General features: G+C 43.5%; 1 protein-coding gene across 1 annotated transcript in view; it reads left to right on the top strand.

Moving 5' to 3' along the window:
• eif2ak4 (eukaryotic translation initiation factor 2 alpha kinase 4) overlaps window positions 1-22,089 on the top strand; it is an 87,054-nt gene extending 64,965 nt beyond the window's left edge. Inside the window, 8 exon segments of the mRNA XM_080750649.1 lie at window positions 3,713-3,799; window positions 5,765-5,877; window positions 6,007-6,065; window positions 7,684-7,787; window positions 10,120-10,188; window positions 11,248-11,292; window positions 16,798-16,913; window positions 21,678-22,089. Coding sequence (XP_080606775.1) covers window positions 3,713-3,799; window positions 5,765-5,877; window positions 6,007-6,065; window positions 7,684-7,787; window positions 10,120-10,188; window positions 11,248-11,292; window positions 16,798-16,913; window positions 21,678-21,735 — 651 coding nt within the window. The 3' untranslated portion in view covers window positions 21,736-22,089.
• Window positions 22,090-24,345: the final 2,256 nt, after the last annotated feature.

Raw genomic sequence — 24,345 nt, 5'->3', positions numbered from 1 at the left:
CCTCTCTCTCCGCTAGTCCATTGTTAACACCTTTCACATGCTGGCCCTTTTTACAGACTGAATCTGCGGGCAAAGCTCTAATTCACCCTCTGGAGACAGTTCGGTGCTTTTCCGTTTTTATTGGCCAAATATGGCAAACCCACCTTTCCACATGCGATCCACCCGAGAGAGGCATATGGCCCCAAGATGCCCCGTCTCCCTTTAGGCAAGCTCTTGCAGTTCAGCTTACTGTACTTATCTGTCGGCGAGAGCAGCTTTGAGACGAAGTGACACTCAAACAGGCACGTGCACACATAGACATCAAAGGGGGCTTGGGCACCTGCCCTTTTATCCGTCTGTAAAAAAAGTGCCCTCTCCAGACCATGAATGCAGTTTTTTTTTACTATAGTGAAAGAAATGCAAATGCCCCTCTTTCCATGCCTTACCTGAAGGCAGCATTCAAGAGAATTGCCTTGTCCAAACTCTCCGGAACTTGAACGCTTATGTTGAAAAAATTGCCCTCTCTGTGTAGAAATCCATGCCGTACGCCACATCTCCAGTATTGCCTTTTTTATGCTTAGTTTAGTGTGGTATCAAGTACTGAAAATAGCCGACCTCCAAGCTCAAAAGAGCTTGGAGGTCTGCTATTTTAAATATTTTCACCAAAAGGCCCTTTTTCAATTTCAGCCCCTGCCTCTCTAACATTCTCGCTAACATGCACACAAACACGCACGCACGCACACACACACACACACACACACACACACACACACACACACACACACACACACACACACACACACACACGCTCCTGCGGTACAGTGCAGGGTTTGTTTTTCTCTGCCGCTAGGTCATCCAACCAAAGGAGCCAGATTAAACTGGCTGGCTGCAGTTTGAGTATAAATCAGTCCGACAGACGACACAGCGCACACAAAAATACATATACGCTTAACGATGCGGTCGAATGTGCTACCTGCGCAAACATTGATTCTTGTATTTCCCCGGGAAGTCCAAGCTCTGTCCATGTTCCAAGCAAAACTCCTGGAGCTGACTGAGTGTCACTGCAAAGTCACTGTGAAACGGGCCACTGTGCCGCTTTTATGAGCTGTTATGTCGAGCCTGACCGATGCCAGAGTGTTTGGGGTCAAATGCCGATCACGGTTTTGGAGAGTCCTAGGGGACGATATGAAAATGTCATATCACGATTATTGTGACAAAAGAAATCGCGATTTACGATATTATTGTGATAATCAAAATCCATTATCCTGGGGCCGAACATTTGCCAAAAAAATAGCAGATCTACAAGCTCACAACGTGTCGTGTTAGACATTTGATAGAGAGACTGTATGTATATTATAAGTACCTTTTACCAATTATAGAGGGTTTAAGTGGTACCGGATATGCAGCTCGGCAAATAAAAGGTGAATTGATCCCAGTGCATGACGGAGGACGATATCACGATATATTAAATCTCCACGATACGATTATTGTGTTTTTTATCACGATAAACGATAATATCGCTTTGCGTCCCATCCCTAGTACTAGCCCTCTGATTATGTTTTGACCAATCTGGGAACCCATCGTCAAAAAAAGAGAAATTATGTTTTGACTTTTGTATCAATTTGAGGAGAAGATTTTCACACATTTTCTAAATGTTTGCGCCTCACAATGCGTCCAGTGGTGTAAATTTACTTAAGAACTCTACTTAAGTACAATTTTGAGTAATTTATACTTTGCTTGAGTATTTCCAAGTTCCAATGCTTTTTCTTCTACTCCACTACATCTCGGATCAAAATGTTGCCTAGAGGCTAGGTGGACGGACCGACGGTAGGCGCCTGTGGCCGTTACAAACGTAACATCCTGACTTGCAAGGTGCACCGTTGCTCCGATCCGCATCGAACTTGGCACAACCGCTGCTCAGGTGTCTGTCTTGAATATAGCCACACCAGGGGCTACGAGTGGCCCCCAGGGGCCTCGTCACGGGGACCCCGGAGTCCACAGGTACGCCGTTGCTTCGATCTGCCTCAAACTAGGCAGGTGTCTACCATGGACTACCGTGTCACACCAGGAGCCATGTTACAAAGTGTCACTTCGTGACGCGTTGTAAGCTTGTAGATCAGCTATTTCTGCTTTGTTGAACGCCAAACACACAATTAAACCGTTAATCGCAGTTATTTGAGTGACAATTAATCGTGAACTAAAAAGTGTAATCGTGACAGCCCTAATCCCGGGGGAAGATTCTGAATATTTTTGAAATCTTAACAAAAAAAAAAAAAAAAGAAAAAAACTAGTACAGGGGTCTCTGGCACAAAACATTTACATCAGAAAATGTTTTAGAGCCACTGGTTTAAACAGCATTAGACAACAAGCCCAAATAAGTAACTTTACTATAGTTTCAAGCCCAAAAACGTCAACCCGCAACTGCCAATATATAAACAAGCAACTCAAAGACAAGCCCCAAGGCTTTCTGAACTACGTCCCCCATGATTCTCGTGTCGTCATCCTGGAGCCGTTGCTATTGGAGCCCAGGGAGAGCTTATCATCAAGCTAATGCACTAGAATCCCTAGTGATGAAAGGTTCGCTTGTCTTGTATGTTGTGATAACATTGAGTGTGTATAGCCAGTAATTACTAGCGCCTGCTGTGAATTTAGTTTTTTAGCATCAGTTGGGCTCTGAGCTCCCACCCCCCCCGTAACCCACCAGAGAAAGTGGCAGTATGAGTAACTTGTTTCTTGCCAGCTAATTTTGTGGTAGTTTTAATCTTTTGAAAAAACAAATCAGTTTAGTCATCTGAAATGTTTTAGTCTAGTCTACTAAATATAAGATTTTAGTTCACTGAATCTATAGTCGAGTCAAATGTATTTTGGCGGTCATTGATGGCGTCGAAATGCCTGATTTATACAAAGCTGTGTGATTTCAGCTATCAGCTAGAGCGTGACACCCAGACACCACGAAACATAAAATGACTTGGTTCTCTAAGTAGTTCTATTGGATCTCTTCTCCACTCCGTAACATTTTAATATAGACAAAATTTACTGTACGTATTTTCCGGACTATAAGGCGCACTTAAAAGCCTTTAATTTTCTCAAAAAACTACAGTGCGCCTTATAGTCCAGTGCGCCTTATATATGGATCATTCATTGACATTCCCTTTAGCACAGCTCCATCTGTTGGATGCATAACGCAACGGTAGCGTCTATTATGTGCGCCTTATAGTCCGGTGCGCCTTATATATGAAAACAGTTCGAAAATAGACCATTCATTGACAGTGCACCTTATAGTCCGGTGCGCCTTATAGGAAAATACGGTATATATTTAGTCATAGTTTTAGTCATCATATCGTAGCTTAGTTTTTGAGCGGTGGTCACACCGTCTCCATAGCGTGGCCGTGTGTGTATCCGTGTGTGTGTGTCTGTCTGTCTGTCTGTCTGTATGTAGCCTGTGGTGTATGTAGCCTGGCTGCTATACCTTTTCTGACCACACATGTTAAGGGAGGGGCGCTGTTGTTCAGGCCAGCTAGGCACACTCACACTCACATTCACACACACAAATACACACACACACGCACGCACGCACGCACACACACACACGCAGCCTCCACCGCTCAGTTCACACAAGTGTGATTTTTATTTAGTTTTCGCCCGTGAAAAAAGATAATCTACGACCGTTTCTTTTTTCGTTTTAGCACGACCAAATTAACACCGCTTTCTTGCTTTTCTTTTGTGTCTTCAGTCTCAGGAGACGTTGCTGGAGCATTGCAGGCAGGCCAGCATCACCTGCATGGCCCTGGTGTCAGACAAGGACGGCAACTATGTGAAGGTCCGCCATTATGTTATTCAGTGTGTTTAATCTTTCTTATCAGAATATTGTGCTGAAATGTTTCTTGTGTAGAGACCAGGCACGCGCACACATACAGTAGACATCAAAGGGGGCTTGAGCCCCCGCCCTTTTACCTGTAAAAAAAAGTGCCCTCTCCAGACCATGAATGCCGATTTTACTGTGGTGAAAATAATACAAATGCCCTCTTTCCATGCCATGCCTGAAGGCAGCATTCAAGAGAATTGCCCAAACTCTCCTGAACTTGAATGCATGCATCTTATGTTGAAAGAATTGCCCTTTCTGTGTAGAAATCCATACCGTTACACCACATTCACGGATCCATTTTTATGGGTCACAACTTTAGTAAAAATCCTGTTTTCTTTTCCTATAAAACATAAAATATATATTTCAAAAGATGGAAAACCTAAAAGCTAAAGAATTGTAGGCCTATGTATTTTCAAACAAACAAGCAAACACATCTAAGAAATTCCATTAATAAAATAAAATATAATAATAATGAAGAAGTAGTGAAAATAGCCGATCTACAAGCTCAAAACACGGCCGCAAAGCGACGCATCGTGAGCTCTTTTCACTGGTTTGGGGTATGTACAGTATATATGTTTTAATATCTCAGATGCCACACGTAAACTTGTAGATCCGCTATTCTCATACACTTTCATCCAATGAAATACCTCAGGCGGTTAGTGGTTGAGTGCTCAGACCAATAGTCTACACAAGAGCTCTGAGGCCTACTTAGAGAGTTATGTAGTCTGACGGGGTGAGCCTGTGGGACTATGAATCTTCTGTTTGACGGCAAGACCTGATATTCTTCAAGTAAAATATGAGGGGCGGACATAATATTACCTGCCAGAGATAGCATTCTTTTAGTGCTGTATGCCTCTAATCTTTGAGCAGATATTATGCAGTGGTGTAAAGAAACTAAGTACATTTACTTAAGTAGTGTACTTAAAGGATGATTTCACCACTTTTCAACCTATATTCATATAATTCGTCCTCATTAATGTTCATGGTAAAATAGCAGTGTCTCATAGGAGGGCTGTGGGCAGGTCAGAAACCCATAATATTGTGACTTCATCGATGGGGAATCCAAGCTAATAGAAAATGCAGGCTTTCTATTCCTGAAAAGTTGCAATGTTATAATGGAAGCCATTGTTCTCGCGATAATAAAAATCAAAATATGTTTTCAAAAATATTGTTTTAAAAAAAGATCTGTCAAACGATGATGTCACAAGATGATGGGTTTCTGAACTTCCCACAGCTCTCCTAAGAGACTCGGAACGAGTAGAAAAGATTTGTGCTATTTTATCATGAACACTAGTGAGGAGGACCAATTAAAGATACGTTGAAAAGTGTCAAAGTTGCCCTTTAAGTAAAAATTTGTACTTTACTTTAGTAGTAGTAATTTCCAATACTTTTACTTCTACCCCACTATATCTCAGAGGCAAATATTGTCCTTTTACTCCACTACATTTATTTGAAACCCTTAGTTACTACTAGTTACTTTGAAGATTGATTATTATTACAAAAGATACATTAACCACTTCAGTCCTACAGTACATACATTTCAGCCATTAGAACATCTACAAGCTCACAATGCGTTGTATCTATTTTCAAAAGATTTTTATATGGGACATTCTGCATAATGAGTACTTTTACTTTTGGTACTTTAAGTACATTTTGATTTTGATGCCTAATACTTTTGTACTTTTAGTCAAGCACATTTGAATTCCAGACTTGTACTTGTAACCAAGTCTTTCTACATTGCAGTATTGATTTTACTTTAAGTAAAACATTTGAGTACTTTTTCCACCACAGATATTATGTAGCCGTCTTGCCGCTTCACGCAGACTTGGCAGCAACAGCTTCTTACCGATAGTTAACTAAAACATCCCTGGGTGGAATGCGACGGCGTCATGTGGAAAAGTCATTCTGTGTCCTCCTCAGGTCAAGTCCTTTGAGAAGGACAGGCAGTCGGAGAAGCGGATTCCCGAGTCGGACCTGGTGGACCACATCGTCCAGAAATGTCGGACCAAATATTGCGAGGACAGAAACATCAGGTAAAGCCATCGATCGGGGAGTGCGCACATTAAGATGTCTGCGCGCCAGCGGTCTGGAGAATGGTTTTCTGGAGTGAGATAAACAGCCTTGTTCTGACCACATGTCCCTCCTCACCTCACTCTCCACAGGGAAATATCTGAGAGCATCTCTCTTCAGAACCCTAAAGGATCACTCCTCAACCCCTCAGGTACTGTGTGCGCACCTGTGTTTCTCAATCTTTTTCCAGTTCAAGGACCCCCAGTTTGTTATGCGTTAGGCTAGGGGTCTTCAACGTTTTCAGGCCAAGGACCTAGTCGAGAGAGAGATGAAGCAGGGACCCCCCACAAGTTAGAACAGATAGTTTTGTTTGACAGCACAATCATTAGCATATATTGGATTCATGTAAATTTGTGTTGTCAGATATTTAACCACTTGAACCGTCGATACTTAATAAACCTGACCTTTTACTCTGTACTTAGTCTGCTCTTTTTCCCCCTCTACACCAATCCTCTTTGCTGGAAATAGACGATCTTGTAGATCGGCTATTTTTGGCTTAAGTTCTCAGATTATGGGTTCAAGTGGTTAATTAATATAAATAGGAGAAAAAAGTTTCTATCACACAAAGATTTGGAGGAAACCCTGTAGTAACTCTGAGGACCCCCTAGGGGTCCCGGACCCCCCCCCCCCCCCCCCCCCCCCCATCTGCTCCCAGCGGACCCTCTGCCCGATTACTACGGCAGTATTTATGTCGTCAACTATTTATGATGTTTAGACCACTGGTTCTCATCGTGGTGTCCGGGAATCCCCAGCTAAAGTGATTGATAGTTGGGAACTAATGGACCTTTTTACGCATCTGTAACTGTGGGGTTGTAAAAATGGAACTAAATAGACATTTAAGAGTCTATTTGGTTCCGTTTCTACACTTAAATTAACACTTTTCCGAATAGATAGGGTCCCCAGGATTTAAAAAAAATTATATATATATCAAATGGGGTTCAGTGGCCTAATGCATATATCAAACTGGGCGTCCTTGAGGTGGAGAGCCCCTAGTTTAGACCAGGGGTCTTCAACAGGGGGTCCGGGACCCCTAGGGGGTCCTCAGAGTTACTTCAGGGGGGCCACCAAATCTTTGTGTGATAGGATGATTATTTTCAACGAAGAACTTGAACCCTCCCATCCCTATTCTGAGAAGAACTTTTGCCAAAAATAGCAGCTCTCTTGTAAAGCTGATATTTTTGGCAAATAGGTTTGGTGTAGAGAGTGAAAAGGTCAAATTTACTAAGTATCTGCGATTTAAGTGAAAAAACACATTAACACGAATCCAACATAGACCGATGACAGTGCTTTCATGAAATCGATGAAACTCTGCAACGCAATTTTATACAGTATGTAGAGGGGGTCCCCCTCGTTTAAGGGGTCCTTGGCCTGAAAACGTCGAAGACCCCTGGTTTAGAGTATGGTGACTTTTGAACGTTAACACGTGTACAAGACGAGGGCTGTTTTTTGTTATAGCCGGGCTTTGTTTGACTTATTTTACACCACACGACCCCCCAAAAAAATAAGTGTTACGTGCGCAACGCGAGCCCCTCTGAGTGACTGATCACAGTGTGATATTTCACACCAGTCCTGGCATCCGTCCACGTGCAGACATGTTAATTCCATTCACTGTACCGAATAGTCTGAGCAAAGAATGGCCTGCTGCTCGAGGCTGTTTATTGGATACGCATGTTGCTGCGGTGTGACTAAGGGGTCAAAGCCTCCTTATAAGATGGATATAAAATTCGGGAATGAGTTGTAAGCACTTTTTTTCTGCACGTGCAACGCAGGGTCATCGGAGCAGCATGGGAGCAGTAGCGCCGTGAACATAAATGTGAATGTCATCAGCCCCGAGAAAGTTTCCTCCAGCGCCAGGAGACGATACGAAACTCAGGTCAGTTGGCTACACACAGTACACACCAGGGACGTGCTGGCCATTGGGAAAAGCGGGACAACTCCCGAACGGCCGGTTCATTCCAGGCCGGCCTTTAGGAAAAAATAAAAAATAAAATGTCGGCCTTCGTTCCATTTTGGGGGCTGGGCGGCCAACAAATCAAATTGTCACTGTCGGGCAGAAACCTTGTATCTCCAAGTTTCAAATGTGTAAATTTTTTCGCAAAGCAAAGCCCTGCTTCATCATACAAGGCTGTTGCACAAAAGTAGTGAAAACAGCAGATCTACAAGCACACAACGCCTCGCGGTGCGAGGCGTTGTGTGCTTGTAGATCGGCTGTTTTCACTAGTTTAAATCATTTTTAAAATGGTTTTGGACATACAAGGTTTCCACCCGACAATGACGAAATATAACTCATGTAATTGGCTCACTGGCTTGTCACTTGTCATGATCTGAAATGGCAAATCTTTGAGTAGCAGCAGCGCTATACAGAGAGATCTCTCTCTATAGCACGCAATGAGGGCCTCTACAACTCTTTTTCCCGGGCTGAATCAGGGGCCAAGCACGTCCCTGGTACACACACACACACACACACACACACACACTGAGGTTCATGCAGTCACGCTGCGCACCACGAGATGCACGCGACCAGGGATGGGACGATAAGCGATGTTATCGTTTATCGGGATAAAAAAAAAAACACTCACGATAATCGTGTCGTGGAGATTTAATTTATCGTAGTATCGTCCTCCATCATGCACTGGGATCAATTCTCCCTTTATTTGCCGAGCTGCATATCTGGTACCACTTAAACCAAGGGTGCCCACAATGTTTTGACTGGAGAGCTACTTTTTAAATGACCTGCAGCTCAACATGATCTTCCCACCAACCCCCAGGGGGGGGCTTTGGAATAGTAGCAGCACTGGCGTTACATATAAGACAAACGCACTTGAAATGTGGAAATGGAAGTGATAGGTTTTTGGGCTCTTTGTAATGCGACTGACTTGAAACCAAAGCATTGCATTGTGGGGGTTTGCCTACTTTAGAAGCAGTGAAGGGAGCTGACAGGCAAGTCAAGTCACCTTAATTCAAGTGACAGACAGATGCCAAAATTAGGGTTTTTGTGATTTTATAAATATTTCCCTTTATATTAGGGGCATGTCATATGGTCTACCTGCACAGCCTTTGTGATCTACTGGTAGATCACGATCTACCTTTTGGGCACCCATGACTTAAACCCTCTAATTCAGGGGTCTTCAATGTTTTCAGGCCGGGGACCCCCAAACTGATGGGGAGATGGAGCAGGGACCCCCTACCACCTCGTAGGGTGGGGGGGTCGGGGCTACGACATATTTCTTTATTTTAAACAAGTACAAGTTACAGCGAGCAGGGTGGGCCGTACCACTACCATTTCTAAACATACTACTTATTAACTGAGAACAAATGTCAATAATATCAACAATCTGTCAATTGCATAGTAATCATGTATTCAAGCTATTCAAAATGGATAGAATCATGATTTATTTTTTAACAAATGTGGAAAATGGCAAAAAAAAAAAACGTTTTTTTTAAATCATTTTTTTTTTATCAAGCAATAATTTTGCGGACCCCCTGCAGTACCTCCGCGGACCCCCTAGGGGTCGCGGACCCCCTGTTGAAGACCCCTGCTCTAATTGGTAAACGGTACTTATAATATACGTACTTGATACTTGTCTTTCTTTTCACTCTCTATCAAAGGTCTTTGCCAAAAAATAGCCGATCTACAAGGCAAGCTCACAACGTGTTGTGAGCCAGGATAATGGTATCTGATTATCGCGATAATAATCGTAAATCGTGATTTCTTTTTGTCACGATAACCGTGATATGAAATGTTCACATCGTCCCATCCCTGCACGCGACCAGAGCACAGGGTTTGGCCTCCGACAGACAGAGACGCTGAGCGTGGCTCCCTCTGCCAGGGACCTCTGTGGCTGCTTTGGAAATCAATTACTACTATCTGGGGTTACTCTCCTTCCCTTTCCATCACAGTCTCTCTCTCTCTCCCTCCCTCTCTCTCTCTCCCCTCCCTCCATGTTTCCATCTCTGTCCAGTGCTGGCACCCTCTGTGCCTTTTTGTCACCAGGAACCTATAGCGTCTGTTTAAAACAGGCGCTGTTAAAAACGCCCGCTGGCTCTCACAGAGAAAAGATTGCATGTGAGGAAGAATCGGTTTTTGTTTTCCACTGTTTGATTTTGATCATGGGAGCAATTATTCTCCTCTCTCCCCTCCCCTCCCACAACTTTTCCTTTTTTTCTCTCTCTCTCTCTCTCCCCCCCTCCTTTTCTCTTTACAGATCCAAAGCAGATTGCAGAATGTTGGTAGCAATTTGCAGAACAAGACCAATGACATTGAAGTTCTGGCGGTAAGTCGTTTGTTTGTTTGCTTGCCCCCCCCTCTCTCTCTCACACACTCACACACACACACACACACACACACACACACACACACACACACACACACACACACACACACACACACACCTCCTCGTTCTCCCACCTTATCTGTCCAATCCATGTGTGAAATCACAAGAAACAAGGATGTTTTTTTGATGGCTGAAACAGCAAAACATCAGAGGACGCGGCCTCCCCTTTTTTTTCTAGTCGTTCTCATGTCCCTGCAACCAACCCCCTGCGGGGGGTGAGATTGCTACGCAATCGTTCCACTCGCAGCAGAACAATAAACACCAAACAGAATGCCGCGTGTGGGGCGGATCGGAATGGCCAGCGTGTTTCGTTTATTTGTGGTTAGATTTTGTGGTAAAACTGCAACGAGGTATTCTCAGAGTAAATTATCCCTTCTTGTGCCGTCGCAAGACCCCCTTCGGGTAAATGCATTTAGTAAATACATTCATCATCCCCCTGCTTGTTTGTGTCTGGAGCCCGTCACCAACGCTGCCTTTTTAGTAGGAGTTATTGAAACGGAACAGAGATAATCACCCTGATAGCCGTATTTCTCAGGCCAGCGTGTCTGCCTGGTTCTCATGCCAGCGGCCTGTTTACCAGCCCTATCGGCCCCCGACGGAACAGAACAGCGGTCATTTTCCCATGACAAAGCCACAAGGCCATTAGTCTCCCAATTTCTTGCAAAAAAAAAAAAAAGAAAAAAAAATGACACCCGGGTTCCTGCGGTGATCGTGCTATGAAAGCGGAATTATAAAGCAATCTTTTTCCGCTGCGCTGTCTTCCGAATTGAGAACGGCACAGCGCACAAATAAACAGCGACCAACCTGTCTGTGCACTTTTTGTTTGCTTCCTGGTTTTGTCCCCGACGGCCTTGTGTATGTTTCGCTTCGAGGTAAGAATGCCGGAGCTACTTCCTGAGGAAATGTATGTTGTGTTGTTAGGAACCCTAGGTGGAATAAACGTAGATAAGCTTCCATTGTGTCTCACTAAAACGCCCCCCTCCTCTTTTTTACCCGTAGGTGGACCTGCAGAAGGAAACGCTCATCTACTTCCTGTCTCTGGAGGTACTGGAGGTTCTCTGCCTGCTCTTATCGTTCGTGAACACCGCAGAGTCAATGGATGTCTTGGGATGGGACGATATGAAAATGTCATATCGCGATTATTGTGACCAAAGACATTCACGATGTTGTCGCGATAATCGGAATCCATTATCCTGGGGGCGGAACGTTTGCCAAAGAAATAGCCGATCTACAAGCTCACAACGCGTCACGACCGCGAAGCGTTGTGAGCATGTAGATCGGCTATTTTATTTGGCAAAGAGATTTGGTAGAGTGAAAAATATTATAAGTTTGTTTTACCAATAGAAGGTTTAAAGGATAACTTTGTTTTTTTACAACAAGGGTTCATATTTTAGATTGTAATTAGAGAAAAGTGCGTGTTAAAATGTTTTTATTTGCTTCTTTCTATTGTTTTATCGGCTAAATATGTCTTTTTAGACTTCTTTATTGCTATTTACAGTAACACTTCTAGCCCCCATAAGTCACATCCAACCGTGAAAGGTTGCGTTGTATCTTGGGAATGGGCTTATTCTGTGTAAAATGACATATTTAGCCACTTGTACGCATGCCCCCAACCACTGAAATAAGAATCTCTAAAACAATAAAATAAGTAAATGAAATAATTTTAACACTCATCTTTTATATTCTTTAATTACAATCTAAAATATGAACCCTTGTTAAAAAAACTAAAGTTGTCCTTTAAGTGGTACCGGCTATGCAGCTCGGCAAATAAACGGTGAATTGATCCCAGTGCATGACGGAGGACTATATCACTATAAATGAAATATCCACGCACAATACGATTAATGCGATTCTTTTTTTATCATGATAAATGATCGTGTCGCTTATCGTCCCATCCCTACCGCGGAGTCAATAAAAGGCCACATCTTAGTGAATGATGGGAGGGAGGGGGGGGGGGGGGGGACAGGGTGAAAGCAAAGGCCAGGAGAGGTCAGGAAAGGCCTGGAACAGGAAGAAGGGGATCCCGTATCCTTCCTTTTAACAGTCCAGTACGTCTGGGAAACACCCCTGTTGTGTTCCACGGAGAGCGGTGGCTGCCAGGGGCTATTTATACCTGCCCTGGCTGTGTCCGCATGTAGCCTCATACGCACAGTATAGGGATGGACTTTTTGTTGTTGTAAAGGTGTACACCAGGGGTCTTCAGCGTTTTCAGGCCAAGGACCCCTTAGTTGAGAGAGAGAGATGAAGCAGGGACCCCCAGATTCCATATAGTTTCATTGTTTGACAGCACAATCATCAGTGTATTTTGGATTCATGTCAATTTGTGTTTTTGGATATTTAACCACTTGAACCGTCAATATCTAATAAACTTGACCTTTCACTCTGTACTTAGTCTGCTCTTTTTCCCCTCTACACCAAAGCTCTTTGCCGAAAATAGCCGATCTACAAGCTCACAACTCCTCGCGCTGCGAGGCGTTGTGAGCTTGTAGATCTGCTATTTTTGCCTAAAGTTCTCAGACACGAGGGTTCAAGTGGTTAATATAAAAAAGGAGAGAAAGGTTTCTATCACAAAGATTTGGAGGACTTTGTAGTAACTCTGAGGACCCCCTAGGGGTCCCGGACCTCCTGTTGAAGACCCCTGGTGTACACTGTAGTGTTCGTGGTTATCCAAGATGAACCGTAGCACGACGTCACATTTATACAAATGAACTCTGTCTGCCCATCATCATATCACAAGCTTTGGACACAGCTACTGTATCATGTACTACAGTATGTACAGTAGCACAACTGATGTCAGTACTTCAACGCAGCAAATCAAGGCAACCATCTTCATTACAGAAAGAGCCTCCAAGCGGTGGCACAGTCGCTGTTGCCTCACAGCTAGAAGGACCTGGGTTAGATTCCCACTGTGGGCGCTGGGGGTCGTGTTCTCTCCTCCGCGTCATCAGTGCCCATACCGTAAAAGAGTAGTTCACCCCCAAAATGACTTTTTTTTCTATTGATTACTCATGCCATGGAGAGTACAGTTCAATAATATTTTTTGGTTTTTGTCACATTCCTAAGACAAAAATTTGATTCGAGTAAATTTACCCCCATTGATTCTGGATGGGGACCCGTTTCGAAATGGGTCCCCATCCGGAACGAATGGGGGTACATTTATTGTTATCAAATCTTTGTCTTAGGAATGTGACAAAAAACTAAAAATATTATTGAACTCAAGTCTCCATGGGGTGGCTAATCAATAGAAACAAAAGTCATTTTGGGGGTGAACTACTCCTTTAAGTGGGGTTGGCGAAAGGGCCTTTCTGTGTGGAGTTTGCATGTTCTCCCCATGTCTCCTTGGGTAGGTACCCTCACGTGTGAACTGTTTCAACTGAAACAAAGTTAACAGTCTTTTTCTTGAAATGGGTTCCGCAGCTTTCTGGCTTCCTAGATGTCTTTTTCTCAGCTGTGGTTTCAAAGCTAAATATAGTTTATTTTAAAAGCCAATCCATTAACTCTTTTACTGCCAAAGCTAGGCTAGTCTTGTCTGTTCCCTGCCAGCAAATCAATTGCCTTTTGTGATTTTAGAGAATAATATCCATCCATTATTTCCATCCACGGTGTTTAAAAGACGCCCGCAAGTCTTCTAGTGTCGGGGAGAAAAAAATCAGACGGACACAAATCTCCAGTGCAACGATAGAGCCAGTAGAATGTGGCTTGTTTTCACCCCAAATCAGCACAAAGCAGAGAAATATTTACCCATAGTCTCGAAAATGAAAGTAAACAATCTGTGTGTAGTTCAGATCACATAACTTCAGGCTGCATGTTCCGTCACTGCTGGTGGATCACACGCAGCACACAGACACCTGCCCCCTTCCACAGCAAGAGCCATCTCTTCTTGCATCCCCGACCCGGAGTTGCGGTGGAGGTTAGCATTTCACCAGGTTAGCTTTCACCAGCGTCGGCATGTTAGCATTTCACCGTTAGTTTTACTCAGGTTAGGGTTAGGTTTAAGGTTCTGTTTCCTCCTGGAGTCGTGATCGGGACATCCCTAATTTAAAACTTTAGGTTATTCAGTTCCAAACTAAGAGTGATTTATTGTCATGCACACGGCTGACCGTGCACCCGACCCCATCACTAACACGCAGACAGACACCGTTAATAAAAAATGTAAAATATACACCATCGACGTGTTACAATTCACATTCCAAACTCCTGACTTTGGACTGTATCTGCAGACACCCTGGTTTCCATCAGCGTGGCTAAAAAAAGAAAAGGTAACGTCAGTCATATGGTGCGAGGAGCCATAAAGAAAGGAGAAAAATGATCTTAACACCACTGTTATGTAAGCAAAAAGCGGTCTCCCCTCCGCGAATGAAAGGGCTCCCTATGCAGTCGGCCCCCTTCCACCGCACGCGTCAAAGAAAACACGCTCAGCGCATAAAACGCGTGACAATACACAGTGGGTCGCGACCAGGCCAACAGGAAAGGCCTGCTTCAAATGTAGCTAATTACCCCCGAGTCAGGGGTGTCGCACCAAATTCTGTGCCCTGGGTACAAGGATTTACTGCGGGCCCCCGCACAATTATTTTGTGCTTTAACTTTTGAAAAACAGCAGAGCTACAAGCTCGCAGTGCGCCACCGAGTGCCGCGCTCCGAGCTTGTAGATCTGTTATTTTTGAAAAATCGTGAAAATTTGTGCAAGTCTTTGAATATTTCAAATCCTTCTAAGGTTTTTTGGAAAAACCTATGATTCTATGTCAGTGGTGCTCAAACCTTTTCATGTGAAGGACCCCCAAAATGATATGTATTTGTCCCCATCTCAAAATATTCAGTTCCAGGGACCCCCCAGAAGTTATAAATGTTTGCATAAAAATTACATACTGTATATTCAAAGATTTGCACACATTTTCACGACTTTTCAAAAATATCAGATCTACAAGCTCGCGGCGCGGCACTCGGTGCCGCACTCTCAGCTTGTAGATCTGCTATTTTTCAATGGCTAAAGTATAAAATAATGAAGGCCCCTCCACCTTGGGCCCTAGTAAGTCAGTCCCACTTTTTCCCCCCTTGTGACGCCCCTGCCCCAAGTCACACCAGCACAAAGGGACCAGGCAACTGGGCTTTTATTCATCTCCACCACTCCACCAGTCATGACAGGCAATAATATACATCGTATATGTGTACACGTTCAAAGCCGCACAGATCAATCTTTTATGCCCGGTGCCTTTTTATTGTGGTCAGAGAGTCTTTGGGTCCACTCTGTCTGACGGGGCGCTGACTGAATAATACCGTGCTTTGTTTGAGGTCAGACACTATGGTGAAGAAGGCCTTTTGTCATTTAAAAAATCGCTTTGTCGTCGTACGATGAAGTACTGTATATAGGGCTGATTACGGTCTTGAACACCACGGACACTTTATTTTCACAACAGTACTGATTTGATGTGGGTTTTTTTCTTTTCTTTGCATGGGTCTATAAGCTTGTAGCTCAATGTCCTTGAATAGCAGATACGAAATGTTTGGACTTGACGACAGTTGATTTTGACAGCAAATTTGGCTGTAGTTTTAGTCATAGCCTTGTGAATAAAATTCCATTTAGTTTTAGTCATACTTTAGTCATCTGAAAGGTTTTAGTTGACTAAATACCATAAGATTTTAGTAGACTCCATCTACTGTACAGTTGATTCCCAGCTCTATATACTCAGCAACGTGTCGCACTGTGACACTTTGTGAGCTTGTAGATCGGCTGTTTTTGGAGAGTGACACCTGCGCACAACCAATAATAAAATGACTTGTCTTTTAGTTCTACTGGATCTCCTCTCCACTAGTCCCTCCCTAACATCTATTTCTGATTTGTTGACGGAATTGTCAGTATATAGTTACTCATCATTTTAGTGATCATAGCTTAGTTTTTCTTTCGCTTTTGTCAGTGAAAAAAGGTAGTCTACGAACGTTTTCCGTCAGTTTAAGGCCGATGCATACTCCACTTTTAGAGCTGAATTTATTTCAGTTCAGGGAGTCACTAAATCTCAGCAGCACCAATCAGCCGAATTAATGACCCTTCATTATTGTAGTTTAGACCAGTGGTTCTCAACCTTTTCAGGCTGTGACCCACAAAATAATCATATTTGAACTGGGGACCCCCACCCTTCACAGACACTTGGAGACTGTAGGAGTTGGCATTACTTTTAGTTTGACTTGATCTGTTCCATTGTGAAAATAGCCGATCTATGTAGATCTGCTATTTTCACAATTTCAGTCTGTAATATTTGGCAATTTGACCAATACTGTATGTTGGGCCAGAGATACTAAAAATGAAAATGTCTTTAAATTCCCTAAGTTTACTGTTGAGTGAGAAAACAATGTTAACATTTAGCTAAACATCTGGGGACCCCCCCAAAATAATTTGAGGACCCCTCTGAGGGTCCCGACCCACAACATGTGGTAAGTATCCGGCCCTTAGTAAGTATCCGGCCCCCTTAGTAAGTATCCGGCCCTTAGTCGAACAACACTGATATTGTGCAAAGACATTAATGCTGCAACGTTGTACTCTTTGTCTCTCCCCAGTTTGACGGCGAGGAACAGTTCAACGCCAGCGTCCAGAATCTGCTGTCTCGCCTCCCTAAGCAGCGCTACCTCAAGAGCATCTGCGAGGAGATCCACCGCTTGAAAATGGTTAAAAGGTAAAACGAGCGCGTTCGTTGTCTGTGCTTTGTGTGCGGTGCTGGAAAATAAGCCCCGCTCGAAACAACACGTAGGTCTTTTCATCTCCGTGCTGTGCCCCTGCTGCATCTGCCAAGGAGACCCCGTATATTCTCGTGTCTCTGTATGTTCTCACACGATGCCACGGGTCAAGCCCTGACTTGCCTTTTCTTTAATAAAAAAAGAAAGAAAGAAAAGGAATAAATCATGAGCCTGAGGCAAACAAACAGTAGAACACATTAAACGCATTTAGACCGAGTACGCATATCTGTGTCACCACTTCTTTACGCATTATTTTATGCTTTAACTATTAAAAAAATAGCAGATCTACAAGCTCACAGCGCGGCACCGAGTGCCGCGCTGCGAGCATGTAGATCTGCTATTTTTTGAAAAATCCTGTAAATGTGTGCAAATCTTTGAATGTACATTATATGTTTTTATAGCAGACATTTGAAACGCAAATCCTTCTTTCTCTTGGTCCCCTGGAACTAAATATTTTCAGATGGGGGTCCGTGGTCAAATACATATAATTCTAGGGGGTCCTTGACATGAAAAGGCTTGAGAACCACTGACATAGAAACGTGGGTTTTTCACAAAACCGCCATTTTTAGGTCTTTTTTTAGACCTAAATGGGTTAAACACCCCCCCCCCCCCCCCCAAACCGTCTTTGAAAAGGCAGACTTCCTTTTATGGGCAGCTGCCACTCCAAAGCTTGGACTAAGTCCACGCGCCCCAGGTGTTCCAGGAGAACTGAAGAGATGTAAGTAGCGCCTCCAGAACATCACAACCTCAGGTGATCCCATTTCCTCAGGTGAAATCTCTTGGCGAAGGATTTGCCTCGTTTGGCTTCTGGCTCTGAACTCCCCCCGGTTGAGTGACTGTGTGTGTGTGTGTGTGTGTGTGTGTGTGTGTGTGTGTGTGTGTGTGTGTGTGTGTGTGTGTGTGTGTGTGTGTGTGTGTGTGTGTGTGTGTGTGTGTGTGTGTGTGTGTGTGTGTGTGTGTGTGTGTGTGTGTGTGTGTGTGTGTGTGTGTGTGTGTGTGTGGTTCAACCATTACTGCGGTTATGGGTGGAGTGGTTGATGATATTCGCAAGCTTCCAGGTAGTGTTGCCATGTCTGCTCATTATAAGCGACCTTGGGCTTGTTCTTGTTTAGTTGCTTACTTCTAAATGTTGTTTAAAGGGGAAGACCACCAATTGAAGGGGGGAACTTTTTTTCTATTTCCACACAACTCCTCTAAGGTATATTAATGACATAGTTCAATATTGAAAATGGGTGGTCTTCCCCTTTAAACCAGTGGTTCTCAAACATTTTCATTTCAAGGACCCTCCAGATTAATGTGTATTTGTTCCCCCCCCATCTAAACGTATTTTGTGACCCCCTGTAACAGAATTGTGTTGAGAAAATGTTTTCCATAACATTCTTAATGTTTGACTTTGTTCAAGAATTCCTCTTTTTAACCCATTCTCTGCCAAAAGAAAAACCCTACCCTGTCTATGTGGCTCTCTGCCAGGCCCGAGAATCTAATACGCTTTAATTAAAATAAATTTCGCCCCCGGAACAAAAAAATAAATAAAACAATAAACCTCTCGGAACGGTTTCTTCACGGACCCATTTGATAGCGGACCTATTACCTTGGCAACCAGCGACCGGAAGCAGTTTTCGTCCCTCCTAGCCATGGGATGGTTCACACACTGTTTATACAACACAGGAGCCAGCTCCCGAACGGATTGTCCAGGTTTTTTTCATGCACGATGGATACTCTCGCAGGAGAGTGTTTTTTTGCAGATCTTTCAGTCCGAGTGTATCAAAAACGCAACTGGGTTAAGGCAGCAGAAGATTGTGATTGGCTGCACGGAGGTGACCAAAGTCGGGGGGGGGGGGGGACGGAGATTAGAGACCTGCCGACACTGGTGAATGTTAAACTGGTCAGGCCAACGGTGCTTAACCCGGTTGCTTTTTTGATACACTCGGACTGAAAGACCTGCAAAAAACACTCTCCCATACTCTCGCGCCCACGTTAAAAGCTAAGAGAAGAAGGGCAGTGAGCTACATAGGGATATCGGGGGGTCGCGACCAATGAGTTAAACAGCAGATGTACAAGCTTGTGGATCTGCTATTTTCTGCTTGTTTTCATAGAACCTTGTCGCTTATTTCTCTCGCGAAAATCTGGCAACGCCAGCCTCTCCCTGGCAGCTCTCTCTTTCAAAGCGGAGTCTAACCCCCCACCCAGCCCCCTCCTCCTCTGCTGGGGCTTCCAGTGTTGTGACGCTATAGCGACTGCTCACACAGAGAGAGAGCAGCAGCCCTGTGAGGGGATTTGATGGATTTTCTTTTCTTTCATGAATGGGACGGCAACAAAAAGAAACCCAAATCCAAACTCCCCGGCGGCTTCCTTCCCAACGAGCGCTTTATTTGTGTCTGCCTCTCGCCAGAGCAGTTGTTTTTAATTTCCTCCCCTGCCTCGCCGTTGCGTGTCCTGTTCGACCATCGAGAGAGAGAGAGCCGTGTTTACTGTCACAGTTGAACGTCACAGAGGCAAAGCTTTAACCTGTTTAAACCGGGAGGAACGCGTTATTACTTTAACCGTTATTGTATGCTTTAGCTGTTGAAAAATAGCAGATATACAAGCTCGCAGCGCGGCACCGAGTGCCGCGCTGCGAGCTTGTAGATCTGCTATTTAAAAAAAATTGTGAACAATAATTGTGCAAATCTTTGAATATTTTTGACCTAATTCTATAAAATCCTTCTTCTAAATCAGTGGTTCTCAAACTTTTTCATGTCAAGGACCCCCAGAATGACATGCATTTGGCCCCCCAATATCCTCCACATCTCAAAATATGTTGTTCCAGCGACCCCCACCAGAAGCCAATATTTGAGTTACAAATGTTCGCTTTTAAAAAGATACAGTATATGAAAGACTTACAAAAAAAAAAAAAGATTTTTTAAAAATAGCAGATATACAAGCTCTCTGTGAGCTTGTATATCTGCTATTTTTCAATAGCTAAAGTATACAATATTTCCGGGACTTGATGGCTTAACGGCGGAAACATTGGGCCGGGTCTGTTTTATGTGTGTGTTTTTGTGTTTGTTGTCGTTGGGATGTAGGGCAACGCTGGCAACGTGGGCCAAAGGTCAGGGGTAGACGGCAGTCACCTGGCTGCGGGTTAGGGTTTAGGACCATAAACCAAAATGCATCCCGAGGGGCCCACAATCACTGACTAGCCAAACTACTGCAGGCAGGCTTTCATGTTGGGAGCTTCAAAACAGCCCCATAACTCGCCGCCCGCCGGCTGGCTCGCCATCCCCCCCCCCCCCCCCCCCCCCCCCCCCCGTTTAAAAAAAAACGGAAAGTGGCAATAATTCAGGTGATAATGGACACAAGTAGAGCAATTAGAGCGGCTCCTGTTTATGTGGGGACTTGGCCGTTCAGAAAGAAAAGCTCTCTAATTAGGCAGAAATTGATTCAAGATGATCTATGCTAATGACATTGGTCGAGAGTGTTTTGAGTGACACACTTTTTGCTGGTGACTATATAGCAGGTATCATTGCGACCGTCAGGGAGCAGTTACTATAAAAACCTGCTTCACACACTGTCACACTTTTCTGTCACACTTACTCTGCCATACTTTTGCCCAGCAACATGAATTCAACTTTAAAAGGCTCGCACGACTTGGGCCTTTTTTCCGGCCAATAGGGACGAGCTGTAATTGTTGAAGCCCAGCCCCCTCTGTCTATTAAACGAGCAGCGGCTGTCACACTTACTCTGGCATGCTTTTGCCTAGCAACGTGATTTCAACTTTAAAAGCTCACACGACTTGCGACTTTAATAGGCCCATAAGTTTAATAGTGTAATAGGGCAATAAGTGTTATAGTGAAATAAGTGTAATGTCTCCGCTCCCTGATGGTTGCTTATCGCCCTTAGGGCCTCTTACTGGTACTGTACCTGTGACCTTGAATGCTCGCCCCAAAACACTCTCGCCTCGGGTCTGGTCCAGCGACCTCTGAACGGTCGCCACCAGGTATTCCTAAACGTAACCTCTGTAAAACTACGCCTAAACCTAACCTTATTTCCTAATCATATCCTCGTTAAAACAAATACACACAGCAGTAGAACCGCTTGGGGCGAGCGCCCCCATGGAAGAAATGGGGTAGAGATTGTGTTTTGCAGCAAGCCTTCCGGTTGCCCCTGGAAGGTCCCGGCAGACAGTACACTGTATCATCCTGCTGGATGAATTGAACAGCAATCTGAGGGGAGATCAGTGTTAATTTTGTTGACTAAAGCTATGACGGAAAATGTCCATCGACTGCCTTTTGTTCACTGTTGAAAACTAAATAACTAAATGAGAATGAAGTCATGGAGACTAAAACTGTGACTGAAATACACAGACAATTTTGTCAATGAATAAAAACTAGATGAAAATGTTAGTGAGGGACTAGTGGAGAAGAGGTCCAGTTGAACTATGATAAGTTACAGTATTTCATGCTTGGCTGCGCATAGGTGTCGAAAATAGTTTACTGATCGAATAATCGGTTATTTTCGGCTTTAAAAATACACGGCATTCAAAGGTTTTGCACACATTTTCACGACTTCTCAAAAAATAGCAGATCTACAAGCTCGCAGCGCGGCACTCGGTGCCGCTCTGTGAGGTATATCTGCTATTTTTCAATAGCTAAAGTATCAAAATAATACCAGGTTAACAAGGACCACTACTACTGACAGACTTTCTATGTGTGATTTCTCAGGGTGAACGTGGTGGTATTGTACAGTTACAAGGACGACTACTACAAGATCCTCTTCTGAACACACAGAGCCCAGCCGGGAACGCGACTGACTGACCAGCACACAGTCCAGTAGTTCTCCAGACTCCTACCCCGTCTCTTTGGAAGCACTTTTTCAGTACCAAGACAAACGGTAGACACTCGAACAATGATCAGATTCCAATTTCCTCCTAATTTATTTTTACGCCAAAGACAAAATAGAACATTTTTTGCTTTTGACCGTGTTGAATGGCATCTACAGTACATTGAGCAGTTCTAAACAGATTTCCCCCAGTGTTTTTTGTGTTCCTTCCTCATAGCAAAGTAGGGCTTTTGCTATGTTTTACTGGACTTTTACTGCCTTAATATAACGGTTAGCTTTGATGGAGAAAGGGCTTTCTACCGTAAATGACGTGTCGTTACGACAATTTGACATTTTTAATGTGAAGGGATTGGATATCTGGAATAAATTGCCTTTTTTTTCTCTCCTTGATCATGCTGTGGTTTTTCCCTTGCCGTGTGTGTGTGTTTGTGCGTGCGTGCGTGCGTGCGTGCGTGCGTGCGTGCGTGCGTGCGTGCGTGCGTGCGTGCGTGCGTGCGTGTGTGTGTGCGTACGTGTGTGTGTGTGCGTGCGTGTGCGTGCGTGTGTGCGTGTGTGTTTGGTGTGAAGACAATAAGTGCATTCATTAAAACAGCACTGGCCTTTGGACCAATGCTGAGCCCCCTGACGTTTAGCAAAGACTGATATCATCCGTATTACTGTAATACACACCCGTGGCCCCAATTATTGATCAGTCCAGACCCATGATGTAATGACATTAAAGTTTTGGATTCTTCGAGCAGACAAAATTAAATGTCATTATTTTTTATTTTATTTTTTAGTTAACTGGGAGTCTCTCTACATGAAACAGCTTGCAGCGGGTAGGGATGGGACGATACGCGATATTATCCTTTATCGTGATAAAAAACACTCACGATAATCGTATCGTGGAGATTTAATTGTGGGCTCGCCTATAAGGCGAGCACACTCTAGATATTGTCATTATTTATCTATCAGGCAGGCAGTCATACTATATCAAGTATCAAAAAACTTCGGTTCCTTTCTACTCCTACATACTTAGTGAGAAAATGAAAATAAAAACATCAATGTGTTCAGCTTACAGTGGCGAAGTGTGCTATTATTTATTATAGCAATCGGCCAAATGGTGGCGCTGTAGGAAGCCTTCGAAAGTGCGATCTTTGAACAGGTATAGCTCATGCTGTGTTATACATACAGCCATGAAACCTGTATACACTTATGCGTCTCCTCATGCCGAACAACTTTTACCCTCTAACTTTTGACCTCTGACCTTTAGGTCTCCCACAATTCGGAATTATATGAAAAACAGTAAAAATCTATCTCCTCCTGGGTTTTTTTCGTTACGCGCACGAAACTTTTTTCACATGAACTTTGAACCTATATCTACACAGGCTATGTGGTGAGAAGTTTGTACGTTAAATAATGATTTTTTAATAATTCAATTTATATTGCGGTTTTATGCAAATTATTCTTCGGCCTTTAAATCATACATGCAAAGTTACACGTTCATGGCATTTGGCAAAGATGTGGAGGGTTAGTCAAAGTATCACTGAAACCAATTTTATTCCAATCGGCCAAAGGGGGGCGCTATACGAAGCGTCTGAAAATTCAAACTTCAAACGGGCATAAGTCATGACTCGTTTTGTTTGAAGACATGCAACTTGTTACACGCGTGCTTTGACTCAAGCGGAAGACATCTGTGTCGTTGTTAAGTAAGCTCCGCCCTTCAATTTTCCGCCATTTTGAGCAGTTTGTAAAACGCGTAAACCCGCTTTTATTCTGGAACTTTCGCGTCACGTGCACAAAACTTTTTTTACGTGAACTTTGGACCGATATCTAAAGATCTGTCAGATCGGATTTCTTTAACATTGAAACATGCTTTTTTAAATAATTCAAACAATATTGCATTTTTATGCAAATTATTCTTCTGCCTCTAAAACATACATGCAAAGTCACATTTTCATGACAAAATAGTGTAGAGGGTTAGTTCAAATATCACTGAAACCAATCTTACCCCAAATGGCCAAAGGGGGGCGCTATATAATTTTGAGCAGTTTGTAAAACGCTTAAACCCGTTTTTATTCTAGGATTCTTTTTGTAATTTGCATGAAACATTCTACACGCAATCTAAGGACCTTTATCTAACATGCCTATGAAGTGCACACAAAAAAATTATAAAATAATAATAATAAATATAGCTGCAAGCAGCGATAAAGTGTCCAAAGCCAAAAACACCTCAAATCATGAACACAGCCTGGGATGTGCGTGAAATCTTGCAAGCACATTCCCAATAGGTCAAGGAACAGATACCAACCTTCTCACATTGGCCTGTTATAGCGCCACCAGCGGGTCAACTTTTGCATAACACATTTTTGGAACAAAATGGACCAATCTTTGACGTCAGTAACGTCAAAGAGAGCACTGCCTGCAATCTTGACATTTTGTGCTTTTATAGCCATTGTTTTCTGGCTTGAAGCGAGCCCACAATTGTTTCGAAGGAACAATATTTTTCTAGTTTATCGTGATATCGTCCTCCGTCATGCACTGGGATCAATTCGCCTTTTATTTGCCGAG

This window comes from Nannobrachium achirus (genome assembly GCF_963921795.1).
Source record: "Nannobrachium achirus genome assembly, chromosome: 20".
In the NCBI taxonomy this organism is placed as follows: domain Eukaryota; kingdom Metazoa; phylum Chordata; class Actinopteri; order Myctophiformes; family Myctophidae; genus Nannobrachium; species Nannobrachium achirus.
This window is presented reverse-complemented; position numbering and strand designations above follow the sequence as displayed.